The 24,287-nt window shown below is 34.4% G+C and overlaps 1 protein-coding gene across 3 annotated transcripts in view; it reads left to right on the top strand.

Annotated features, from left to right (window-relative positions):
* The first annotated feature begins 5,426 nt into the window (after nucleotides 1-5,426).
* LOC110455012 (insulin-like peptide receptor) overlaps nucleotides 5,427-24,287 on the top strand; it is an 80,413-nt gene continuing 61,552 nt past the window's right edge. For all 3 annotated transcript variants that reach the window (XR_002463415.1, XM_021504888.1, XM_021504887.1), the window contains exon 1: nucleotides 5,427-6,337. Coding sequence is in view for 2 of the 3 variants with exons in the window: in XM_021504888.1 (XP_021360563.1) it covers nucleotides 6,214-6,337 (124 nt within the window). In the remaining variant the exon portion in view is untranslated. The remainder of the gene's footprint in view (nucleotides 6,338-24,287) is intronic.

The raw sequence follows: 24,287 nt of genomic DNA, 5'->3' as shown, positions 1-24,287 counted from the left end.
AATGGTATCAAATTGACTTGAAACTAATTACTATGAAATTGTTCTCATTATATAAACATGCCATTTTTATTTATTTTCACAATGGAACATAAAAGAAGACATTGTTTAGGGTCGAAAATAGTTACTTAATAATGATATAATATGCTGGTAAATCAACGTGTCAAAATTTATGTTAATTAATCATTGTTCATATATGCGGTTTGAAACAGCAACATGTTTTCTGTTATTTCAGTTAATTCAGCAATATTGTAGAATCATTAAAAAAATATACTATTTTGTTAACTGCATTTTCCTTGGATTAATATCAACAAAATTACGTAGAAAGTATAACAATTCTCATTTTGAAAGTCAAGTTTTAGCATAAATATATGTTCAGTATGTCGTAGTGAAGGCTACTGTGTTCCAGATATCCTGCTCGCCGTGTAACTGAGGTTACAAACTTTTCCCCAACCACACCATGCCCATATTATGAAAACGTTTTATTTAGAGTTGAAAAATAATCACTTCTATTAAGGAAATAACGAAAAGATTTTAAGAAATACACCTTTTAACAATCTTGCTAAGCATTGTCCACGTGTTAATCAAAACAACATGTTTTCAGTAAGTTACGCCAGTGCAATAACATACGTAGGTTCAGGTTAGCACATCATACGAAACAAAGATTGACCGAGTTTGCCGGAAAACAATCAACGCGTCAATACAAGTTGAAACAATCCGAACTCAAAAGCTGATAAAGAGAGAACAATAACAGAAACCGAGGAGATACCAATATAAAAGACAACACGGACACTACCTACAAATATGAGTTCTGAACAAAATTGTCATTTTGTGACGTTAACATAATAAGTGTTTAATAGGTGATTCCTTTTTCATATTTCTACTGATAATTTAACATGCCAAGGACTTTTACCCTGCTGAAGCATGATCGACATAAAATACTGATTTAAGCATGAATATCTGTTGTATCCAGGTCGTACACGTGTAAAGTTACAAAGAGTTGCATAGGCACCTTCCCTTCCCCTGTAAGCCTTACACTTAAGATACGGGTTTACATTGTTTTGACATTTCGCACAACTATTGAGTAAAAAAACAGACGAAATGGTTCCCACGTGATACACATTTCTATGTTAGACATGTTGAGAATATAGTTGGAAATCGTGTCAGAATGACGACTTTGTGTGTTCTATACTGTAATTTAAGATACCTTTGATGTAAGCCACGGCTACGTGATCTATTAATTAACATTGCACACCTATCCAGAAAATATTGATCAATTTCAATCAGTGTTCTATTACCTTTCAGTCGATCAACATAAAACTGCTAGCGGAATCACCGCTGCTTTTAAAATGGATCCTACATCCAGAAACAGAAGTTCTACAGAAGGTTAAGTGTGATTCATCTTTGATACTACAGACATAATTTTCAGAAATTATAACAGCGCAGACGTTTTGTTTTTATCAAAAGAAAATTATTAAAATCATGAACACCATCTCCTGACTGTTGACAGCTGACGGTCCCATTGTCTTGTTCTTATGTATGGTATGAACCACTCCAATTACAGCGCTGATACCGATATTCTTAGCTAATCAATGTATATTTCTTTGTGTACCAAATACTGCCAATGTGTTAGTCTAACCATGCAAGGTGGGGGAAGGGAATGAAATCTAAATATTGAGTAAGATATGTAATATGACAACGTTCGGAAACTTAATGCGGGTTAAATGATCCGTGTGTCATGCATGTAAAGTAGGTTATCACTTAGTTTAGATCAGTCGTATATTGAAAACAAGAAAGTCGATAAACCTGTTTCATAGAGCAAAATGACGTCATCGTGTCTACTAGTATCACAATTATCATTATCAAATCGCATGGACAACGGTAATGAATACAACGTTAACGCTAGTTGCAATTCCGGGGAGCAATGTTAAGGGCAAAGTCGTGTCTTAGAATGACGAGAACGCGCGGATAAATTAATGTCTACTGGGTATTTTGGTTTGGTGTTCTTGGCGTCCTACCGTGTACACATGTGTTGTAAATAACTAACAATGGTCCTATAGAAAATATGGCGCTTTTTTTCGTCGTCAAATCAGTCTTCTGTTTCCTTTGTGTTGTTTATTTTCATTTCCTGTGACGAGTGTAGTCCAGCAGAAACGAAGATGTCAGAAAACAATGGAATGTACAATTTTAAATTACGGCTAAGTTGCTGAACATGAATGAAGTTTATTCTGAGGATAACTTACCATTTAGGCCTGACAGAAACGAGTGTTGGATTCGGTGGAGTTACCGTATGATTCTTGTAGACAAAACTTACTACTACAAACTTTTCCCTTCCATCTGAAGACACGATTTTGGCAGCAACCATTCTGTTCAATTACAGCCACTATTGTTCCCTGTGATTGCTACTGGTTCCCAATACACCGGTCTTATAATCATTACTCATATGTCTTTAAAGCATTGCATGTATAGTGATTTTGATTTGCCGTTTTAAAATCTGATACTCTAGGTAGTAGTGATACAGAAAATTCTTCCGTTCGTAAGATCTAAATTAAATTCTATTTCAAGAACTTTACCAATTTGTTTGGTCTAAACATGTCGGTTATAATACATCTCTAAGCTTATATTAAGGAAATATGTAAACACACGTTTGTTTTTATGAAACTGTCGCTTAATTGGGGTACATCTTTGGGTAAATGCGGTGCTTAATATGAAACGGTCTATTATTTGTACAACATATCATTATTAGATATGCCACTGTTGGTTTGTATTGAGACGTAACGTTTAAAACAGAATTTTATTAATTGTTGACAAGTGACTAACATTTAACTAAAATTGACTAATATAAACATATCGCTGATAAAATGTGGACTTTTACATGAAACATTATAAATCAGATGAGCAAAGTTGATGTTGTATACAAAACGTTGCCACTGACAACCTTTTGCTTAAAATTATAATTTAAACCACCAATTCTCAGTTGTCATTGAGTCAATGGCGAACATTCATCGCGAATAGCCTGTTTAACAGTTATCGATTTACATGAAACAAAGCTAAAGGTTGACACGAACGAATCCACGTAGGACTGTACTAGTGGTGGGAAGGACAGAAAACAAGGATTGGGATAGAGACCGAACTCTTCAATCTTTCGATTGTGCCTAATTTCAACATATTATACAATGATTTTTAACCTTTTGTTAGTACTATGCATATTATAAATCTCCAACTAGTATTAAGAGAACTACATTGTATCGAAGTCTTTGTAAATTGAGTAGGCACCTGTTACGGAGTTAAACAGGTTAATCATTACAATTACAAGATTTCTTTTGGTTCTTCCAAACTTCCAAAATAAATAGTAATTTGATATTGGATCCAGGTGTAGATTTATTAATTATTGAGAATAACTGAGTAATTTAACAAATTAATGTACTAACACATTATCTAGGATACAAAACAGATAACGAGTAGTGTAAAAAGCAGATGTACAAATAGTAAGTATGAATATACTGTACAGGTATAATACCATCATGTTATCTGTTAGGCCACTATGGTGTTCACTACACCAATAATTCACCCACACTATAAGTGGAAGCATATGGGGGAGACGAAATTAAATCTGAATGTTTCAAAATAGTTTTACAATGAGGTGGTGTGAGATAGACGGTAATTACATGGCTGGTGAACTGTGAAAGAAGGTATGAAATGTACTCAAAATATACTTACAGAAACAAATGTCATAAAAAACTAATGATGATGAGATAAATGACGAAATGTACGAACAGCTCGTATAAAAATATATATAAACTAAATTAATGAAAAACTAAATAAATACTTTTACAAATTGAATGCCTCAAACATCCCATAACCAAAATAACGGCGCCCTTTAATTTCAGTAATTTATGAATACAGCAAAAATCTTTCAAGCTCAAGTTCTTTATTAGGCCTTGGGCAATTATGCTCATCAGCTAATCAATCAAATTACTTTGATGTGTCATGGCGTGAAATCAGTGCAAAGAAATGCTGTATAAAAAGCACAGGTACATATAATCATAACATCAGGTAGTAATGTATTTTATATCATTACAACTGTACAAATAATCACTTAAGTATTGTTTCTTGATCTCATTTTTTTTGCTTAAAAAATAAACTTACATACATGATTTAATTCCTTATTGTTCTGTACACTTATGTACTCTGTACGACTAATGACCCGTTATCTGTAGTAATGTATACAGGCGCCAATTCAATCTATTTAACAGCGGCAAGCTGAATACAATTTTGCTTGAATTCCAACAAAAAATATGTATATAACAATTTTTAATAAAATTAAATTTTGCCAGTCTAATCAATTTGCATTTTTGAATTCAACGCACAATTTGAAAATAATATGAATAAAAGTTTCTTAATAAATTGATAAAGTAGCAGGCTTTTCTCGGATTGAACATCATTCCATTTTATTTCCATATTCCCACGACACTATGAAACTTTTCCTGTGACGTGAATGTATTTTGTAAGTTTGATCACACAAAATTAAAATCGACTCAAACGGGTTTTGCTGTAGTATTGGGTGTCTTTAAAATCAATTCAAAATAAGGAAGTTTCAGTTTAAAAATTGAGTAATATCAAATGTGTTGATAATGTTCTAAACATTGATGAAATTAAAGCTAAGCAGATATTTATAAATTCAAAAATTTAAACTGAGTGTGCTAGATTTCCATACATATCGGTAGAAATAACAATCGTTGTGCTGTTCTTTTGTCAAACAACTGGCTAATGCTACTATGAATGTTGAGAAGTAAACAGTAAAATTATCACCATAAGGCGACATCAGACATTCCTTTTATTGTTGATAAAATTCCTGGCCAGCTACTATATACACAAAAGTGCTACCTAATTATTTGTGCCTATCGTTATACCCCTTGGGCTATTTTGTCTATTTAGCCATACAATATGGTAGAATCTATGCATTCGTTCAACATTCATCAAACATAACAATGCATTCTTATTTTCGCAGATAAACGATTAAATTAAATTAAACTTCGTAGGATTTACAGGCATGTAACGTTTATGAATTAATTCTTATGTCCGCATTGACTTCGCGTGATCTTGGATGAATGCACGTCTAGATTTTTGGTATAGCCTATTTCATAAAAGCTCATTGCCACTGGCCACCACTTAGTAATTACTTCTATGTGCTGCACACACAACATTGCAACAAAACTTACCGATATGATTGAAAATCACATTTAAAATATATGTAATAATCGGTACGTTAAGCATACAGCCGAAACGGCAGTTAAGGGGGAAATGTTCCCCGAGCACTCTGTTGTCGTTACCAGTTCGTTGTATAAATATCGTGGCGTGCCCTAACCGACCGATATTCTTATCATTCAGAAATCCTGACACACTTGAATACGTTTCTCGGTAAAATAGGGGGCAAATTTATGTTATGACACTAAGAACTCCAATTTTTAAGGATAGTCACATGAAAAGAACAAAACAATGAAACAAGTGATAGATATTTGGCCTTGATCACTATGGATTCGAAACTATGGATCATCGGATCTTTCTAGCTCCGACGGTGTAATTGACCAATCATTTTACGAGGTTGTTTACGTCTTGTTTTTCCGCTAGGTTGTGTATGCTGTACGATTCTGTCTGGATTATGGTGACCTTTTTCTTGAATAACTTTGCCAATTTAACATTTGAGCCAAAAAAAGTGTTACAAATGGATATTAATCATTTCAGTTATTGTTGAAATGAATGAATTAGACAAACAGAGGAATCGACATGGGTATTTTCTTGGTTCTACTGCGCACAAAGTCTACTGACAGTCTCGCCGAAGTTCAAGGCCTTACTCGGTATTTCTGTACGTACTGAATCAACGATTCAGGGGATCCGGATATATTTATAAACTGATAGGATTATCTTTGTGTAATAATGTCTTGATTACAATCTTTTACATTGGAATAACCATGATGTGAAGTCAAACGATCTCCAGTTTTACTGGAACAACATGTCCTAGGCCTGCTGTTATTTGGAATATGGCCGATTGTGTGTTGAGTTCATTGATAAACAATCCACTTGGAATGTATCGTGATCAGCAGTGTGACGTTCCATAGTAAAATATCTTTTACATTTTAATTAAACACTAAGACAAGGAAATAACTATACCTGTCAATAAGTTCGTGTGAAAATATCTGTGATATCATTCTAAATATGTGTAAGTTAACGTTGAATGCTGCGTTATGCATTTCCTGTGTGGCGTTTCTCGCGGCAACAACTGGATCTAATGTATACGGGCAAATTGCGGAGACGGGCGTTGAAACTAAACAAGAAATAAGTAAGTAACCATGTTGCCTAGATGTAAAACTTTCATGTTGAACTCCTCTTTGTATGTCATTTGTTGTACCCATGCAGTTTGCGCCAATTGTGATGAATGAATTCTCGAGTGACTGTCTAACTTCCGGTGTACACAAGCAGGCATGCATTTATATAAGCCGTTTTTCATTTCACTAGATATGTCCCGACATTACACGTTTTATATACACATAACTGTAACTTGTATTTGGTCAGATTTTGTATGGTCGTATGTTTAATTTCTAGATTGTAAGCATGAATATTTGAGCTTTAAGTTTGTGTATTAGCATGTGTATTCCAGTCTGGCCACATGGGCTAGTGGATTGACCTCACCCGGAGAAACAGATGGGATGGTCTCTGGCCAACAGAGGTCATCGTTGGTCATCAAGTCAAGTTCAACACCATGCATGGATCACTGGCTGAAGTAATTGTCTGGCCACAAAACTAATGTGATTGACTTAAAAATTGTTTTGATATGTGTTTGTTCTGGTTTTTTTTTCAATTTGATTTTACACTTTTACTTTCATTTAGGAGAATTTAATATAAATATATATATATATATCTGTGCATGGTTATATTTAATTGATATGCACAATTGTTTTAAATGCTACTTTAAAGAGAGGGATCAATATTTTGTTAAAAATGTCACACTATTACAATGTTAATACTGCTATAAGATATACTTTTGCAAAGGTTCACCTTTTTTTCTATAAAGTAATATTGGGCTATAATTTTTCTTCAATATCCTGCTAATAAATGTTTGCATTATAGTCAGGAAAAAAATTATGTATTTTTAAATACCAGTAGTTTCCCAGGTACTGAATTTCTTTTTTTTTCATTTAAATTTTTATGTGAAACTTGTTATCCAAACTGTCTTTCATTAATTTCTATCAGCCGTTGCTGTACTTGAATGCCCACAAACTTAAAAAAAAAAAAAACACCAATCAGTATGCATCCCTTTCAGTAATAATTGAGATAATAATATTGGTTATTAAGCTTATGTCTGATAATAACATGAAGATGCTGATAATTAATGATAAAATTCTGCAGTGAATGCAACAAATATTTATGTAAAGCAAAGCACGGCAAATATCCTACATAATCACATTTCCTCTGCTTCAGATTTTTTTTGTGTTGAATTTATTAACAAAAAAGCTTTGTCTGGATGATATAAAATGTAATATCATTATTTCTTGAAGGACGTTTCAGATAATTTTACAGTCGTTAATGGGATTTTTTTTTCACTAGGTGGATGGAGCATGCCGAAATGTGATAAAAGAGACAATTTATCTATTGTATATTGGATTCTACCAATCACTTCATTTTGTAGGTCATGGTAACTTAATATTAGCTTTACATTAAAAAACATGATACATAATTAAAATGTATCTGTCAAGTAAAAGAGGAAATTTGTCTTCTTTTAATTTTTTCATTATTTTGTGAATTGAAATAGCCATATACCTATTTGTGTCTATATTCTTGTCAGTATTTCACACTGGATGTATTCTTTTCAGCTCCAAAAACCTTTTTACAGAATTTAGTTTCATTTGTAAGTCCAATAGGTCAATTATTTTAAAAAATGTTTCCTTTCCCTTTTTGGTTTTTTGTTGTTGTTATAGTCTCATAACAACATTTGCCTTCGCAATACATTACAATGGAAGGATACAGAGCAACAGTAAATATAATCATATCAGGTGACCTGCACACTTTGGTGAATACTGTGATAGGATAATTAGCCAAGTAAAATTGTGTGTTTCCTATTCCATTTATATGAATTTGTGTCCAGGTACGTAGACCTGTAGCCAAAACACTTTTTGTTCCAAGTTACTTTATGCCATTATCACGGACAACATAATTAATTTGAGTAAATATATGTAATCTGTAAGAGAAATTCCAGTTTAAACATTTTTAACAAATTCTCAACATTATTTATATGTATTTCAGTGATTCAGTGTTTTTGTTACCTTAATTTTACAACAGCCTGTTCATATATGAATTGGGAAAGTATAGCATTATTTGTATTGAAATTAGGAGTATATCCTTCAATTTTTGATCATTTTGGGAAAATAAGACACATTTTCTCTAGGGGAAACAGCCTGTATTAGGCAGTAAAACTAAGCAAAAAAATCACTGGTGATTCTACATGAATGGATTCTTCAAAACAGATTCAGTTGCAATTGTTTATTTCAGACTAATTTATTTTCCAAAAGAATATTTAAGAAGCATTTTGTTTTTGCCCTTGGGTTGTCACATGCTCAAATCATGATCAGTAGTCTATGTTAAACTTTATAAGACAGGTTCTGTGAATCTCTTTGTTTTGTTGAGTCCATAAACATCATCCTAATAAACACTTTTGTCATGATTTATGGATGGTCTGATACCTTGCAGGTTGCTAAAAGTGCAGAAAACAGCCTGAAAGTGATTATCAGTGGATGCTCATCACCAAAGAAGATCTACAAATCTTTTTGACAGATTGAAATTTTCATCATCACAGTATTGTGTTGTTGATCAATGTATCTGTGTTTGCTGAAGTCTCATTTTCTAACTTGATTTGTAACTTTTTTTTAAGAGGAGGACATTTTGGTTTTTAAGCCACACATGTTAATCTCATCGTAATTTCAGACACCAGTTGATGAGTGTTACATGAGACATGTTATACCAAAGTGGTTTTGCATTATATTTGGTATTAAAGCAAAATAATTTCTTTAAATTTATAATAAACATATAATGATAATTTTGTATTAATTCAGAACCAATTCATATACAAGTGATGTATTGAATAACAGCTACAAAGAGTTTGTTGAAGAACTAAAAATAATCTTTGTGTATTTCATTGGAACTTTTCCGAATATTTTTTCAAACTTAAGACAGAAAGCATTAACAATTTTATACACATTTTAAACTTTGAAATTTGTATTAATAATAAAAACAAATATAATCTATGGCTGCTGTAAATAGTGTTCAGTTTGATCATGCCCAACTTGAGGGGGGCAAGTGGATTTTGAAACAAATGATTTGACAGTATGAAATACCATCACATGGCCATGGTATGACTTCTCTTTTTGCAATTGTGATGTTACATTTTACATAAAATTTTGTTCTAATTTGCACAAAAATAATCATGCCATTTATGCTGAAAAGCTAGATTATTATAATATATAATTAGGTTGTAATTAACAAGACATCCAACATATGAAAATAAATTTTAATTTATATCCAATTTCACAGTAATTTATTTGCTGAAGCTCTTAGACAGAACAAACTTGCACTTTTGGATATTGCATACAGGAAAGGTTTTGTTGCGTTTTCACTTTCACTTTTCGTTCTCCATGATGAAAGTGAACCTATTCTGACAGCAAATATTAACCCTTTCACCCCCATGTAACTTAAGTAAACTCTACCATGCATCGATCTTCTTGAGTCCATGATTGTCTACAGTGGTGAAAGGGTTAATATCCAATGTGCTATCAGAGCTTTTTCTGGAGATTTATTGGGCCAATATTTGGATAATGGGCCCAATTTAAAACTGAAATTACTTTATATATATATGCCTATATCTAATTTCTAAAATTCACGGTTTACTCCTGAATTTTCCATCCCAATCGGTACATATTTTCTTCTCAAAATAACACCAAAAGGCCCCTTCTCAAATGAAAGGGGAAAAACAGACAATATAATGTCATTGCACATAAAGGTGAAATGCTACAATGTATGTCCATGGATTTTTGGTGAATGGCTCAAGTTTTACTTGGCAAGTGATTTCTAATATACAGTTAACTCTTTCACCACTGTAGACCAAAATGGACTCATATCCAGATCAATGCATTGTAGAGTCTACTTAAGTTACATAGGGGTGAAAGGGTTAAATGTGATCAATTTTCACTCATTAGATATATCCTTTCCGGAGAGTCCATTACAAAGTATTTGTCTGATGCCACCATTAAATAATGACCAAGCCTATAAATATTTTGATATAAACTGATGACAGACATATATATACTTAAACCCCAGTACCTTTATTGGAAGTTCAGAAAAATCTTTTCCTAACTCTCTGTAAGCAGTGGTATTATATATGTTTTTTTGTCTTTTTAATGCTTATTTTTCATTTGACTTGATATGTATAATGCACAATTCTATTTATTAGGATTGTTCTTGTCAGACGGTTAAATGTTGGCGGCTGATCTGTAATAACAATGCTATATTGACTTGTTGGATGATCGGCGGACTGACATTGGCCAACTATATGATAACAAACAATTGATTTTTTGTGATGCGTTGCCTCTGTTTGATTATAGTACATAGAATGAGAGTCTAGGTGACCTTGTCCTCGGACAGCTTGACTGACTTTAATTTCCAAAACAACTTGAGTAATCAGTGGTCACATGGCCATTTCATGCTTATAGTCGGTGCTGGTGAGGTATTTTTGGATAGCTTTTTATATCCTCCTACAGCTGGTGCTTGTGGTGTCTGTTATCTTTGATTCTCTTTACTGAACTTTTTTTTTTACATATGAAGCTAGAGCTTCTTTGTTAATGTTCAACTAGTATTCCTTATTAATTGAATTAATTTTTTGACTGATTTTTTTAATGATTTCACAATCTTTTTGTATACATTACTTACAATCCTTTTTATCATATTTAAAGTTTTTTAATTGAAAAAAATGTCTTGGTGTTTATCCTGATTGTAAGGTCAATTAAAGAAAAATTGAATCCGAAAATTTCTGTCTTCGTTTGGGAAAATATTTGGTGGCCATAGTATGTACATGTACTGTAGTAGATATTCGGTGACCCAGTACATATGATATATACGACAGTAGGTTTGTTGGTCATGCCACTAACGTTGATACATTCTTGTTCAAGTGGATGAGATCGTTTTTGTTTACCGTAGAATTGTCTGCTTCTGATATTTCTCAGATAACCAATATGATCTGATCAAATCTTTTTCTTCTCCTGTTAGCAGGAGCTCTGCTTGAACATGCATACACAGTAGTAGGCAGCGAAGTGTGCTGGTTTCCGGTGGCAGATTTATGCTTTATTGGTCCTTCACTGGCCAGTGGTTGTTTTGACAGGTACAATCCCCATATAAAATTAAAATTAAAATATGAAAGTGAAAAAAATGCAGAAGACCCTAATTTCAAATGTCATACATGTTGTGTTTATAATCAGTACAATTGCAAACTAGGGATCAGACTTGCAAAATTTCCAGCCTAATTATAACATAGTATTATATATATATGATAATATAAGGTTTCGCATTTACATTATGATAAATGTAATACATGTACACAACACTGACACCATACATATAAAAACTCCAGATTTATCACAGATTTTACTTATTGATCTCTCTAAACTGCAGTAGTCTTCCAATGATAAATATGTATATGAGAATTAACAATTTAACCACATCCAGAAACGACCTGATGTTGTTTTAGGCACCTGCGGCAGTTTGACAGGAAACATGATTATGGAATTGGTATAATCATTGATAATTACCACCAAGTCTTTGTAATAAATTAAGTACTAGGGGTTAGGATGGAATAGCTGAAACGTGTAGACGAAAACAAGTCTGTGTTTGGTATGGTGATGTGCTGTAGAGTAGTGCACCAACTGTAACACTCAATTGTACAGTGTGACCTCATCACTATTGTGACAAGTGTCAAGGTCACAAAGATAATATATAGATGAAGGTCAGATAGCTATACAGTATAATAAATAAACATTTTTTTTTTTTGCTTACAATATTTAAGATATTATTTTCTGTCTTGTTAATTAGCATGCACTTGAATTAATTGTGTGGAATTTGTTAAAAGAGATTGTGTCATAATATATTTTCTTACAGTTTAGTAAGGAGTTGTTAACATATTTCTGCCAATATTCATGGATAGTAGGAGATGATTTTGTAAGATTACATTGTTATTTAAGATTTAAATATATTGTTAACACATCCTTAACCATATTATAGGGTATAGAGTAAAAGTTTAAGCTGTAGAGCACATATCCTGGTAATAAAACATCAGTAAAGTCAAAATCTGGGACAAATTTTATATCGTTCAAAAATTTGAATTGTTGAAGCTAGGATACATTTTATTTCATTCTATAAATATGGAATCACAGAAGCTGGGACAGATTTTTATTTGAGTTGTGTTACTTTATATGATATTTTTATGAGAAGACAATGGCTCACAAAATATGTATTTGAAGTTTTGCAGAAGTGAGAAAAGTACCAAAAAAAAAGATATTGTATCAAATATTGTGTATTGAAATATATATTAGTGCTGGCTTTCAATACCTGTTCCTGCAGGTGCTTGAACAAGAAATGGGAAGTTACCAAGGTGAAAAAAATTGTTGTCACAAAAAGCAACATTGATCATGTGACATCTCTGATAGGGAGTGATGTCTGATTGTTGTTGTCTGAATGCGTTATAATTGCCTAGTCATTTTCTATGCCTCGGGTGCTAGTGTCAAAAATTAAATTGACAGGGTTGATGATATCATAATATCTGTTATACTTTAAAAAAGATGTTGATAATGTGTGAGTTGGGATTGTTATTGAACATAAATAAGCCAGCAACTATCAATCACCCTTAACACTTCATTATATTTAGTACATTTAGACCAAATTGTTGGCAACCAATCAATATTGACATTAAATAGACAGGTTCTCACCACAAACAACTTGCCTCAATCTCATAGTTGACTATTTTCTCACTGCAGCAGAGACCAGGAAGTTTTGTATACTCCGGTCCCTTCTAAATACCTCCTTTGTTAAATAGAATCATTATCATTTCTAAAGATTGCATCAGTAATTCTCAACAGATGATGCTCCATATGCATGGCAGTATTGTTTGTGTAGAATACTCTTGTGTACAGCTCTGACTTGTGGTTGAAGTTGATTATTGGCCAATTAAAGTACTTTGACATCATCTCAACACACAAATTTGGAATGGAAAAGTTCAAAATGTTTATACATTAAAAATTCAATATTAAATATATTTCTAAAATCCTTGTACTTGTACAGAATATGTAGGGGCAGGTTATTTGTACAGATTTATGCAGTATAGATTTATGTTGGTACTGTACAGTTATTTGTACAGATCTATATATAGGTACAGTTATTTGTTCAGATCTATATAGGTAGCTATTTGTACAGATTTATATAGGTACAGTTATTTGTACAGAACTTCCACAGGCTTACAGGATTATAAAGGTACATTTATTTGTACATGATTTTAAAGGTACAGTTATTTGTACAGATTTATAAAGGAACAGTTATTTGTACAGATTTATAAAGGTACAGTTATTTGTACAGATTTATATAGGTACAGTTATTTGTACAGATTTATAAAGGTACAGTTATTTGTACAGACTAATATCTATAGGTACAGTTATTTGTACAGATTTATAAAGGTAGTTATTTGTACAGACTAATATTCATAGGGTCATTTATTTGTACAGATTTATAAAGGTACAGTTATTTGTACAGATTTATAAAGGTAGTTATTTGTACAGACTAATATCTATAGGTACAGTTATTTGTACAGATTTATAAAGGTACATTTATTTGTACAGACTAATATAGGTACAGTTATTTGTACGGATTTATAAAGGTACAGTTATTTATACTTATTTGTACATATTTACAAAGGTACAGTTATTTGTACAGATTTATAAAGGTACAGTTATTTGTACAGATTTATATATATAGGTACAATTATTTGTACAGATTTATAAAGGTACAGTTATTTGTACAGATTTATAAAGGTTCAGTTATTTGTAGACTAATATAGGTACAGTTATTTGTACAGATTTATAAAGGTACAGTTATTTGTACAGGATTTTAAAGGTACAGTTATTTGTACAGATTTATATAGGTACAGTTATTTGTACAGAACTTCCACAGGCTTACAGGATTATAAAGGTACAGTTATTTGTACAGGATTATATAGGTACATGTAATTTGTGCAAAAGGACGCTTTTTATGCAGTTATGTTGTTTACCTTTGTAGTGTGTCGCAAATGATGGTTTTATCACGTTGCAACTTGTATCAAATTTCACAAAAAGGCATTAATTTCAAGTCGAGGTCATTTAATTTTTTGTGTGAACAACCTTACAACTCAAAGGAATTTTGCATACTCTTGTTTTGTACGGCAGGGTTTACATTGTTTTGCAGGCCTATCATATATCAGCCTGGAATATCACAAGAAAAATATAGCCATTGATAAAACCTAATCGGGCAGTGTTTGGTCCGGATAGCTTGTGTTTAAAGGGAGGGGAAAATGGCTGGTTGGGTATATATATGTACATACAGCTGAAGGAACCAATCTACTAAAAGCAATTTGAGGCCCACCTGAGGAAATATGTATACTGGGACAACTGACGATTGTTTACAATTTGTATTCTTTTGATGTCTTGTTAAATCCTGAAAAAATGACAAATTTGGGTTGATTTGATTAATATCTAATTTGCGTCAAGGAGTTTTGAAATACAGATATATTACTTTTGATATTATAGAAATAACAAGAACTAGGCTAGTCAGTTATATCGTTCCTATTTTGTTTCATCAAAACAGGTTTCAAATTTACGTAAAATTATTCTATATTTTCCACCCTGTTGAGCTCTACTTTTCCCAACATAATCAAATTATTTCTGTTTGGCTACACCATTTGTAGTGACGTTTTCAAATTTCTATTAATAGACCAGTTTACTGCGAATACTGTAATTTGATGATCCATTTGTAGACATTGTCTTGGGTTTTTGAGAATTTAATTTCTGATTTTTTTAATGTCTTTCCTTTGAATACAATACATGCACGACTTATTGACAGCTGAAATTCCCATTGCATGCAAGAACAACACACAAAACATTTTTATAAATCAAGGTTAACCATTTCATCACTATAGACCATAATGGACCTCATCCAGATCAATGCACAGATGAGTTTACTTCAGTAACTTAGGGGTGAAAGGGTTAATCAACTTTGATAAGTGCTATACTGCAGTTAATAGCTAACAATAAGTACCATGTAATTGCTGACTGCGATTTTCCATAAAGAGGAAGAGTACATCTGTATGCAATATATGCAAGATTATGTTTCATTCATGATGTTATAGTTATTTGGTATTTCATATCACTGATGTAAATGCTTATGAGCCGTAAGGCTTCAAGTTGAATAAACAATACAATACAATACAGCTAAGCCAGTCATACCATTTGTACAAATCCAGGTCTAAATCTTACAAGGCCAGTTTTTAGCTCACCTGGTCCGAAGCGTCTGTCGTCCTTCGTCCGCCGTCAACTTTTCCTTTAAAACGCTTCTTGTCCTGAAAGGCCAAGCAGATTTTGACTAACTTTTAGTCTGCAGCATCCTTAGGCCAAGGGGACTCAATTTTGTATAAATGGTGGGTGTGGCCCCCCTGGGGGCAGAGGGGTGGGGTCCAATAGGGGAAATAGAGGTAAAATCTTTAAAATCCTTCTCCTACCATAGGGATTAAGGGATTTTATCCTAATTTAGTCTGGGGAATCCTTGGGCCATAGGGAGTAATTTTGTATAAATGGTGGCTCTGGTCCCCAAGGGGGCTGAGGGGCGGAGCCCAATAGGGGGAATATAGCAAATTCTTTAAAATCCTTTCTTCTTCTGTAGGAATGAAAGGATTTTTTCCATATTTGGTGTGGAGCATCCTTTGGTGAAGGGGAACCAATTTTGTATAAACCGTGGGTGTGGCCCGATAGGGGCCTGAGGGGCGGGCCTAATAGGGGAAACAAAGCAAATTATTCTTTAAAATCCTTCTTCTTCTGTAGGAATGAAAGGATTTGTTCCATATTTTGTCTGAAGCATTCTTGGGTGAAGGGGAACCAATTTTGTATAAGCCATGGGTCTGGCCTCCCAGGGGCCTGAGGGGTGGGGCCCAATAGGGGAAACATAGCAAATTATTCTTTAAAATCCTTCTTCTTCGAATTCTGTAGGAATGAAAGGATTTGGTCCATATTTTGTATGGAGCATCCTTGGGTAAAGAGGAACCAATTTTGGATAAACAGTGGGTGTGACCCCCTGGGACCCGAGGGGCGGGCCCAATAGGGGAAATAGAAGTAAAACCTTTATAATCCTTCTACCATAGGGATTAAGGGATTTTATCCTAATTTAGTCTTGTGCATCCTTTGGCAAAAGGGAATCAATTTCTGTAAACAGTGAGTGTGGCCCTCCTGGGGGCAGAAGGGAGGGGCCCAATAGGGGAAACATAGCAAATTATTCAAATACCTTCTTCTGTACGAATGACAGGATTTTGTCCAAATTTGGTATGAAGCATACTTGGGTGAAGGGGAACAAATTCTGTATAAATGGTCTTTCTAACCCCCCTGGAGGCAGAGAGGTGGGGACCAATAGGGGAAATAGAGGTAAAACCTTTAAAATCCTTCTTCTACCATAGGGATTAAGGGATTTTATCCTAATTTAGTTTGGATTATCCTTGGGCCAAGGGGACTCAATTTTGTATAAGCAGTGGGTGTGGTCTCCCAGGGGGCAGAAGGGCGGGGCCCAATAGGAGAAATAGAGGTGAAACCTTTAAAATCATTCTTTGACCATCAAGATTAAGGGATTTTATCCTTATTTAGTCTGGAGCATCCTTGGGCCAAGTGGTCTCAATTGTATTATAATTGGTGGGTATGACCCCCCTAGGGGCATAGGGGCTTTGCTCTGTTTGAAGTTTGTTCTCGCTTTATCTCCAGTACTGGATGGATCTTTCTGAAATTTTATATGCACTTACAGCACCTACCATGGAGTGCTATACCTTTACTTCATACCAATTATTTTAAACATATTCAGGTGAGCGATACAGGCCCTCTGGGCCTCTTGTTATTGACAGAACATTGAGTGAAAAAAACTGTCTTACTTTGCAATTTCTTTTATTATAATGTAACTCTATTTCTGTTGTCAAAACATATAAAAAGTAGTTGTGCATATACTTTCAACCTTTATTTCCACCCAGATATATTTTTGGTCTTTCAATATAGTTTGTCCAAAGTTAGATATGCCAACATATACAGCTTCTATATAAATGTTTTCGCCCTGTACTGAACTTTCCATCTTGTCAACAGCAATATGAATAAGGGCAAAAGGTTGTGCTTTACAATAGTCAAACAGGTTATAATTCTCAATATATATATAAGGTGGGATGTGTTGCGATCGCCATCAATTTTGTATCATTTGCAAAATTTAAAAGATAAATTGATTAATGTGTCATGGAATAATTAACTTTTAAGTTTAAATGTTCTTCAATGAGACAGTTATCTGTGATAGAGAATAAGGGAAATTAAATCAGCTTTGCTTTACTTGTAACCTCTCTGCATGGGAAAGTATATCGAGTCAAGGTTTTCAGTCTAGAGATTCATGTATTGTAAATACAATATGGCAAGAGTTGGTCATGCTCGAGAATCACTTGGTTATGGATAGTTCTTGCAGGGACATTCTGGCTTCTGACCAAAACCTCCTCCGACTCGCATTCACTTGTGAACAGGAACATGAAATTAATTTCTGCAATTCAAAATGTTTGAATTTGTAATATAACTATATTAAAAGTAAAACATGAAAAAAATTGGATTGAAAAATTCTAATACAAACGTACCAGTTTGATTGAATATTCTTCCCCAGGATTTTTTTGCTGCACTTTCACCTTTGCCCTTTTCATCTTATAAATTTCAATAAAGGTGAATTTATCATGTCTGAATATTAGTTCCCAGCAGAGCATATCGGTACATTTCAAATACAATTTTAAGGGCAGAATTAACACTGAAGGGCAAATATAGATTTTATTGGTGAAGGGTGAATATTTGACTTGATCAGAAGTTTGAGTATGTGGTATTACAAAAGCATGTCATGTTTTAAACAACTTTAATTTCCCCAGGTGAGGGATAGAGGGAAGGATCAATTTCTTAGTGAATAATATATTATTTAATAATATAAAGAAACATTCGATAATTGTTTGTGATATACGTGTATACACTGTTAGCATGGCTAATTTGATGAATCGGTTCACGTTTTACCAATACGCTTAGCTTGTTTATAGTACTGGAGAGTGTAGTCTACAGAGCAACATTTTGAATTTCTTGAAAATAAATAAATGTGGTAGCAGCAACTTGTTGCAGAGAGCCTGGTCAGTGTAACGCCTGCTGCAAGTTGCTTTAGTGCAAGTCACCGGGTTACACACAATTTCTTTCAATACATGTACACTTTTGCTGTGAAGCTTAGCTTGTAGCATTGCTTGCCGACTGCATTGTTCTGTGCTTCCACCTAGCCTAGTACAGAGCTGGTGTGACGTAATAGGTATTGCTAGCTATCAATAATGATGGGACAAGTCAATACTGGCTTGTTTACATACAACAGCACTGGTACAGCTGTAGCTGTTGTAACAATTCTACAACAACATTTGTGCTCTTTTCACTTGTTATGATCCTATCTATTCAGACTCCTGGACAAGTAGCAGCACCTACATTTGTACACCGACATCACCGAGTCAGATAAACTTCCATGTATTCAATTGATGTGTAAACCTGCACATTTTATTGAAGTAAACCTACAATTATGTTTGACAACATGCAGTTACTTACCATAGCAACATACATTTATACTTGCATCTGGCCATAGCAACCATACAGCAAATTGATAAATATACATCCTATATTTGTCAGAAATATTCAGGAACCATATCAACATGCATAATACAGTTGTATCTGGCAACATTCTGTTATAATAAATACCCACAATACACTTGTCTGACAACATCAAGACTCCGTAGCAGTCTACACTATAATCTTCTCAGACAACATCCAGTCTCCATAGCAAGCTACTCTATACACTTGTCTGACAACATCCTATCTTCATAGTATTTACTATAAACACTTGTCTGACAACATCTAGTCTCCATAGCAACCTTCACTACACACTTCTCTGACAACATCCATGGAGTCTCCATAGTAACCTTCACTACACACTTGTCTGACAACATCTTATCTTCATAGTATTTACTATAAACACTTGTCTGACAACATCCAGTCTCCATAGTAACCTTCACTACACACTTCTCTGACAACATCCATGGAGTCTCCATAGTAACCTTCACTACACACTTGTAATTGTCTGACAACATCCAATCTCCATAGTAACCTTCACTACACACTTGTCTGACAACATCCTATCTTCATAGTATTTACTATAAACACTTGTCTGACAACATCCAGTCTCCATAGCAACCTTCACTACACACTTCTCTGACAACATCCATGGAGTCGCCATAGTAACCTTCACTACACACTTGTCTGACAACATCCAATCTCCATAGTAACCTTCACTACACACTTGTCTGACAACATCCAATCGCCATATAAGCTTGTAATATATCGTGATTTGTTTTTGACTATATCTAGCTGCTTATAAAGTAACCTATGGTACACTTCTCTGACATCATCCAGTCTCCATAGCAACCTTCACTACACACTTCTCTGACAACATCCATGGAGTCTCCATAGTAACCTTCACTACACATTTGTCTGACAACTTCTAATCGCCATATAAGCTTGTAATATATCGTAATTTGTTTTTGACTACATCTAGCTGCTTATAAAGCAACCTACAGTACACTTATTTGACAACATGTATTCACAACCAATGGAATTTTGCTATTTAACAGCTATGTCAACATAGACTCGTATAATTATTCCAAGCTTTTGACCAAGATGACATGACCTGTGACACAGTCAACATGACCATGGTGACCAGCAGCTGTATGGCACTCTCCACAGCACCTACAAGACCAGGCTACTCATACTTGTAGCTCGAGCCCTAGATAAACAAACAGTACAACCTGCTACTCCTGGGTCTGCCTTCACCGACAGCGTTACAAATAGCTTCTGATGTTTACTCTACCCTGCTACAGTGTACATGGACTACATGGCTAGGAAAACCAGTAAGCAAAGTAAGGTCCTCATGTGGTCCCTGACTTCCTGTTGGACTGATGCACGTGGAGTTTAATAGCAAAGCTAGTTAAGGATTCTTTTATGGAAATGTAAAGTACACTGTATACAGCATACAATGTATGTAACTTTGCAAAACAAGGCAATTTTATGTGGGTGTAAGGAGGGATTTTGATAGCTCAAACCGTCTTGGCTGTTTATTTTAGCCTGGCTATAAATCAGGCACAGTATGTTGGGTTTGTTTGTAGGTGTAGGACGCTCTGTGTATATATGTATACACAGTAAATGCATGTACAGTGGAAGCCTAGTGGACGAGGTCCCCTCCCCCTACATATGAAGGAAAGGGGAGGGCACTCCACAACTTCCTGTATGCTATATTATATAGCTATATTCTTTCTCCAGTCTAATGTTCTGGTTAGTGTTAATACGCCTGTAATTAACTTGGTGCCTGTAATTATGATCAGGAGTGACCTTATTCTTAGGGTCTTTAAGAAATGGTATAGCTAATTTGTAATTCAACCATGATTCATTTTGTAGAACTATACTGCTGGTGTTTGTGTTAATATATATCCAGCCTTCTAAAAATATGCTTCTTACAATGGTCATTCAATTTGACCAGAAATGACCTAAGTTTACCAAGGGTTAGTAGATGTCTATACACATGTACTGTATTTACTGTTTAGAGGAATTAACTAAAAGTGGTCCTGCATCTACATTATACACTATCATGAGTTATAACATGCACATTGATCTGTGTTTACCTGATATTTTTAAAGCCTATATATATATTCCATCAAAGTTTTTCAATTCCAGGTTAATAAATTGAAGAAAATTGTGTAATGACCTCTATGCATAATTTTATCAATCTTAGATATTGTTGCTTAGTATAAAGTGGATCTTTTTGATTTTTTTATCTGGACGATTAACTTGAGAACAAATGATCTTAAAAAGTTCAAATATGGTATGTGGTTCACCGAAGTAGATGCCCAAGAACCTTATTGATGTTGGGCATATGGAGACCTAGAGGTCAAGGTCATCCTTGCTTAACATTGAACTCTGTCTATAGCTGACAGGTGAGGTTTGTATAGCTGACAGATGAGGTGTCTATAGCTGACAGATGAGGTGTCTATAGCTGACATTTGAGGTGTCTATATCTGACAGGTGAGGTGTGTAGATCTGACAGATGAGGTGTCTATAGCTGACATTTGAGGTGTCTATATCTGACAGGTGAGGTATCTATATCTGACAGGTGAGGTGTGTAGATCTGACAGGTGAGGTGTCTATAGCTGATAGTTGAGGTGTGTATAGCTGACAGGTGAGGTGTGTATAGCTGACAGATGAGGTATCTATAGTTGACAGGTGAGGTATATATCTGTGGTGAGGTGTTTATAGCTGACAGGTGAGGTGTGTTTAGCTGACAGGTGATGTGTGTATAGCTGACAGGTGAGGTATATATCTGTGGTGAGGTGTTTATAGCTGACAGGTGAGGTGTGTATAGCTGACCGGAAAGGTATCTATAGCTGACCGTAAAGGTATCTATAGCTGACTGGAAAGGTATCTATAGCTGACAGGTGAGGTGTCTATAGCTGACAGGTAAGGTGTCTATAGCTGACAGGAAAGGTGTCTATAGCTGACAGGTAAGGTGTCTGTCGCTGACAGGTGAAGTGTCTATAGGTGATAGGTTAGGTATCTAACTGTCTATAGCTGACAGATGAGGTGTTTAAAGCTTACAGGTTAGGTATATATATATCTAGCTGACAGGTGAGGTGTCTATAGCTGACAAGTGAGGTGTCTGTCGCTGACAGGTGAAGTGTCTATAGGTGATAGGTTAGGTATCTAACTGTCTATAGCTGACAGGTAAGGTGTCCGTAAGGTGTCCATAGCTGAAGGAGAGGCTAGAAAACTGTTATATATATAAACTGGTACTGGGTACATCCATTGATGGAATACTCTAGGTATATAGGTGTAGTGCCATCAATAGACAGGTGTCTGATGATTTTTATACAGCAATTGCAATCCTTTTTAGTTGTTTTCTGTTTTTGTTCAGGTGCATTATAGATCAGTTAATGAAGCTTTCAAACTAGTCACATTGGATTTAATTGCTCTAAGGTTTTACATGAAATAGTTGTAGCACAGCAAAAGTATCTTTAGGATTAAAAAAGTTGCCTGAGAAATACTTGTTTATGTTTATTAAGGTAACGTCAGTTTGGAGACACTTACACGAGACAAAGTTGGTTTCCCTCTGGTTATATGTCATTATACAAATAACTATCTTTACATATTCATGAGCTAGATTGATTGAAGACCGGCATACTACGCAAATCCATGAATGGCGTATGAGAGAAAAATATGCTGTATTTTTGCTATATATTCTGGATTATATACATATGTCCATACAAAGAACCCTTAGTATTTATTCATGTACATAGACCCTTTTGTGTCGTGATGTCCTAATGAAGGCTCTACTATGTATTTGTGTGTGTGCAGTAATCACTATAACGGAGGCACTAACTCGTTTATGTAGGAATGTACCGTATCAACTCTGGTGAGGGCACCAAGGTGTTATTTATGTTATAGGCACGTCCAGGGTCCTACTAACAAGTTTCTGAGTTTTATAGTTAATTTCTGAGTCCCACAGGCAGGTTTCTCTGACTATTTGAGAGAATATTGCAACAGATATGTATAGGGCGCCACAGATAGGTTTCTCTGTCTAAAAGTATATACTTAGCACATTGTGTCAGCTTTTTCTGTCTAAGAGTATATTCCTACCATATTGTGTCATAAATCCTATTTAAAAGCGTTCCAAACCAAGGGATATAAGATCTATCTTATGAGTATGGCACTTGTGACATGGTTATTTGGTTGATAACACATTAAAATTGAGTCACACAAGATTGAGAACATACAGTTAACTTTTGATTGTTGGTAATTAAAAACTAGTTTTCACAGATAATGGACACAAACTGCAGCAGATATGATGTGTAACGTATATATGCATAGTATATATAATCTCCAAGCAGTTCTGTTTGTTTGCCATTATTTAAGAAAAAAAATTCCTATTTCATATCAAATAAGCCTATAAATATCATTGTATTAAACATGACTGCTGATCTTAAATTAGATTGATCTTGAAGGTTTTGAAACAATGCCCAAATAAGTATAACTTTATACATTGAATACTGAGAGCAAAGTTAAATAACCAACTGAACCTTATATTATCATCAACTCAAATTGAAATAATAAGAACAGACATTGATTATAGCTTTACAGGATTGATGTACATCTAACCTGTTGCTCTGTTTTATAAGCTAGAATTAAAGAACATGTACATGTATAGTAATTACATGTTTCAGGAACTGGATTCACCATACCGTAATTGTAAATGTCCTTATTCGTATATTACTGTATTATTTGCTAATTAAAAAAAAAGTTGAGTGTGAAATATGAAAAAAATGGCTGTTTACCTGCAAGTAATCAGGAGCTGTCTTATACATGTCTTTATACCTAGGTGTCTTCCATGTGTCTATGTCTGAGTGTTATGTGTTTCTAGCTGTCTTTTATGTGTCTTTATGTCAAGGTGTCATTCTGTGTATCTAGCTGTCTTAAACATGTCTTTATACCTAGGTGTCTTCCATGTGTCTATGTCCTAGTGTCATTATGTGTTTCTAGCTGTCTTTCATGTGTCTTTATGTCAAGGTGCCATTCTGTGTATCTAGCTGTCTTATACATGTCTTTATACCTAGGTGTCTTCCATGTGTCTATGTCCGAGTGTCATTATGTGTTTCTAGCTGTCTTCAGTGTGTCTTTATGTCAAGGTGTCATTCTGTGTATCTAGCTGTCTTATACATGTCTTTATACCTAGGTGTCTTCCATGTGTCTATGTCCGAGTGTCATGTGTTTCTAGCTGTCATCAGTGTGTCTTTATGTCAAGGTGCCATTCTGTGTATCTAGCTGTCTTATACATGTCTT

This window comes from Mizuhopecten yessoensis, unplaced genomic scaffold (genome assembly GCF_002113885.1).
Source record: "Mizuhopecten yessoensis strain PY_sf001 unplaced genomic scaffold, ASM211388v2 scaffold8123, whole genome shotgun sequence".
In the NCBI taxonomy this organism is placed as follows: domain Eukaryota; kingdom Metazoa; phylum Mollusca; class Bivalvia; order Pectinida; family Pectinidae; genus Mizuhopecten; species Mizuhopecten yessoensis.
The sequence above is the reverse complement of the archived record's forward strand: the minus strand, read 5'-3'. Positions and strand labels throughout refer to the sequence as shown.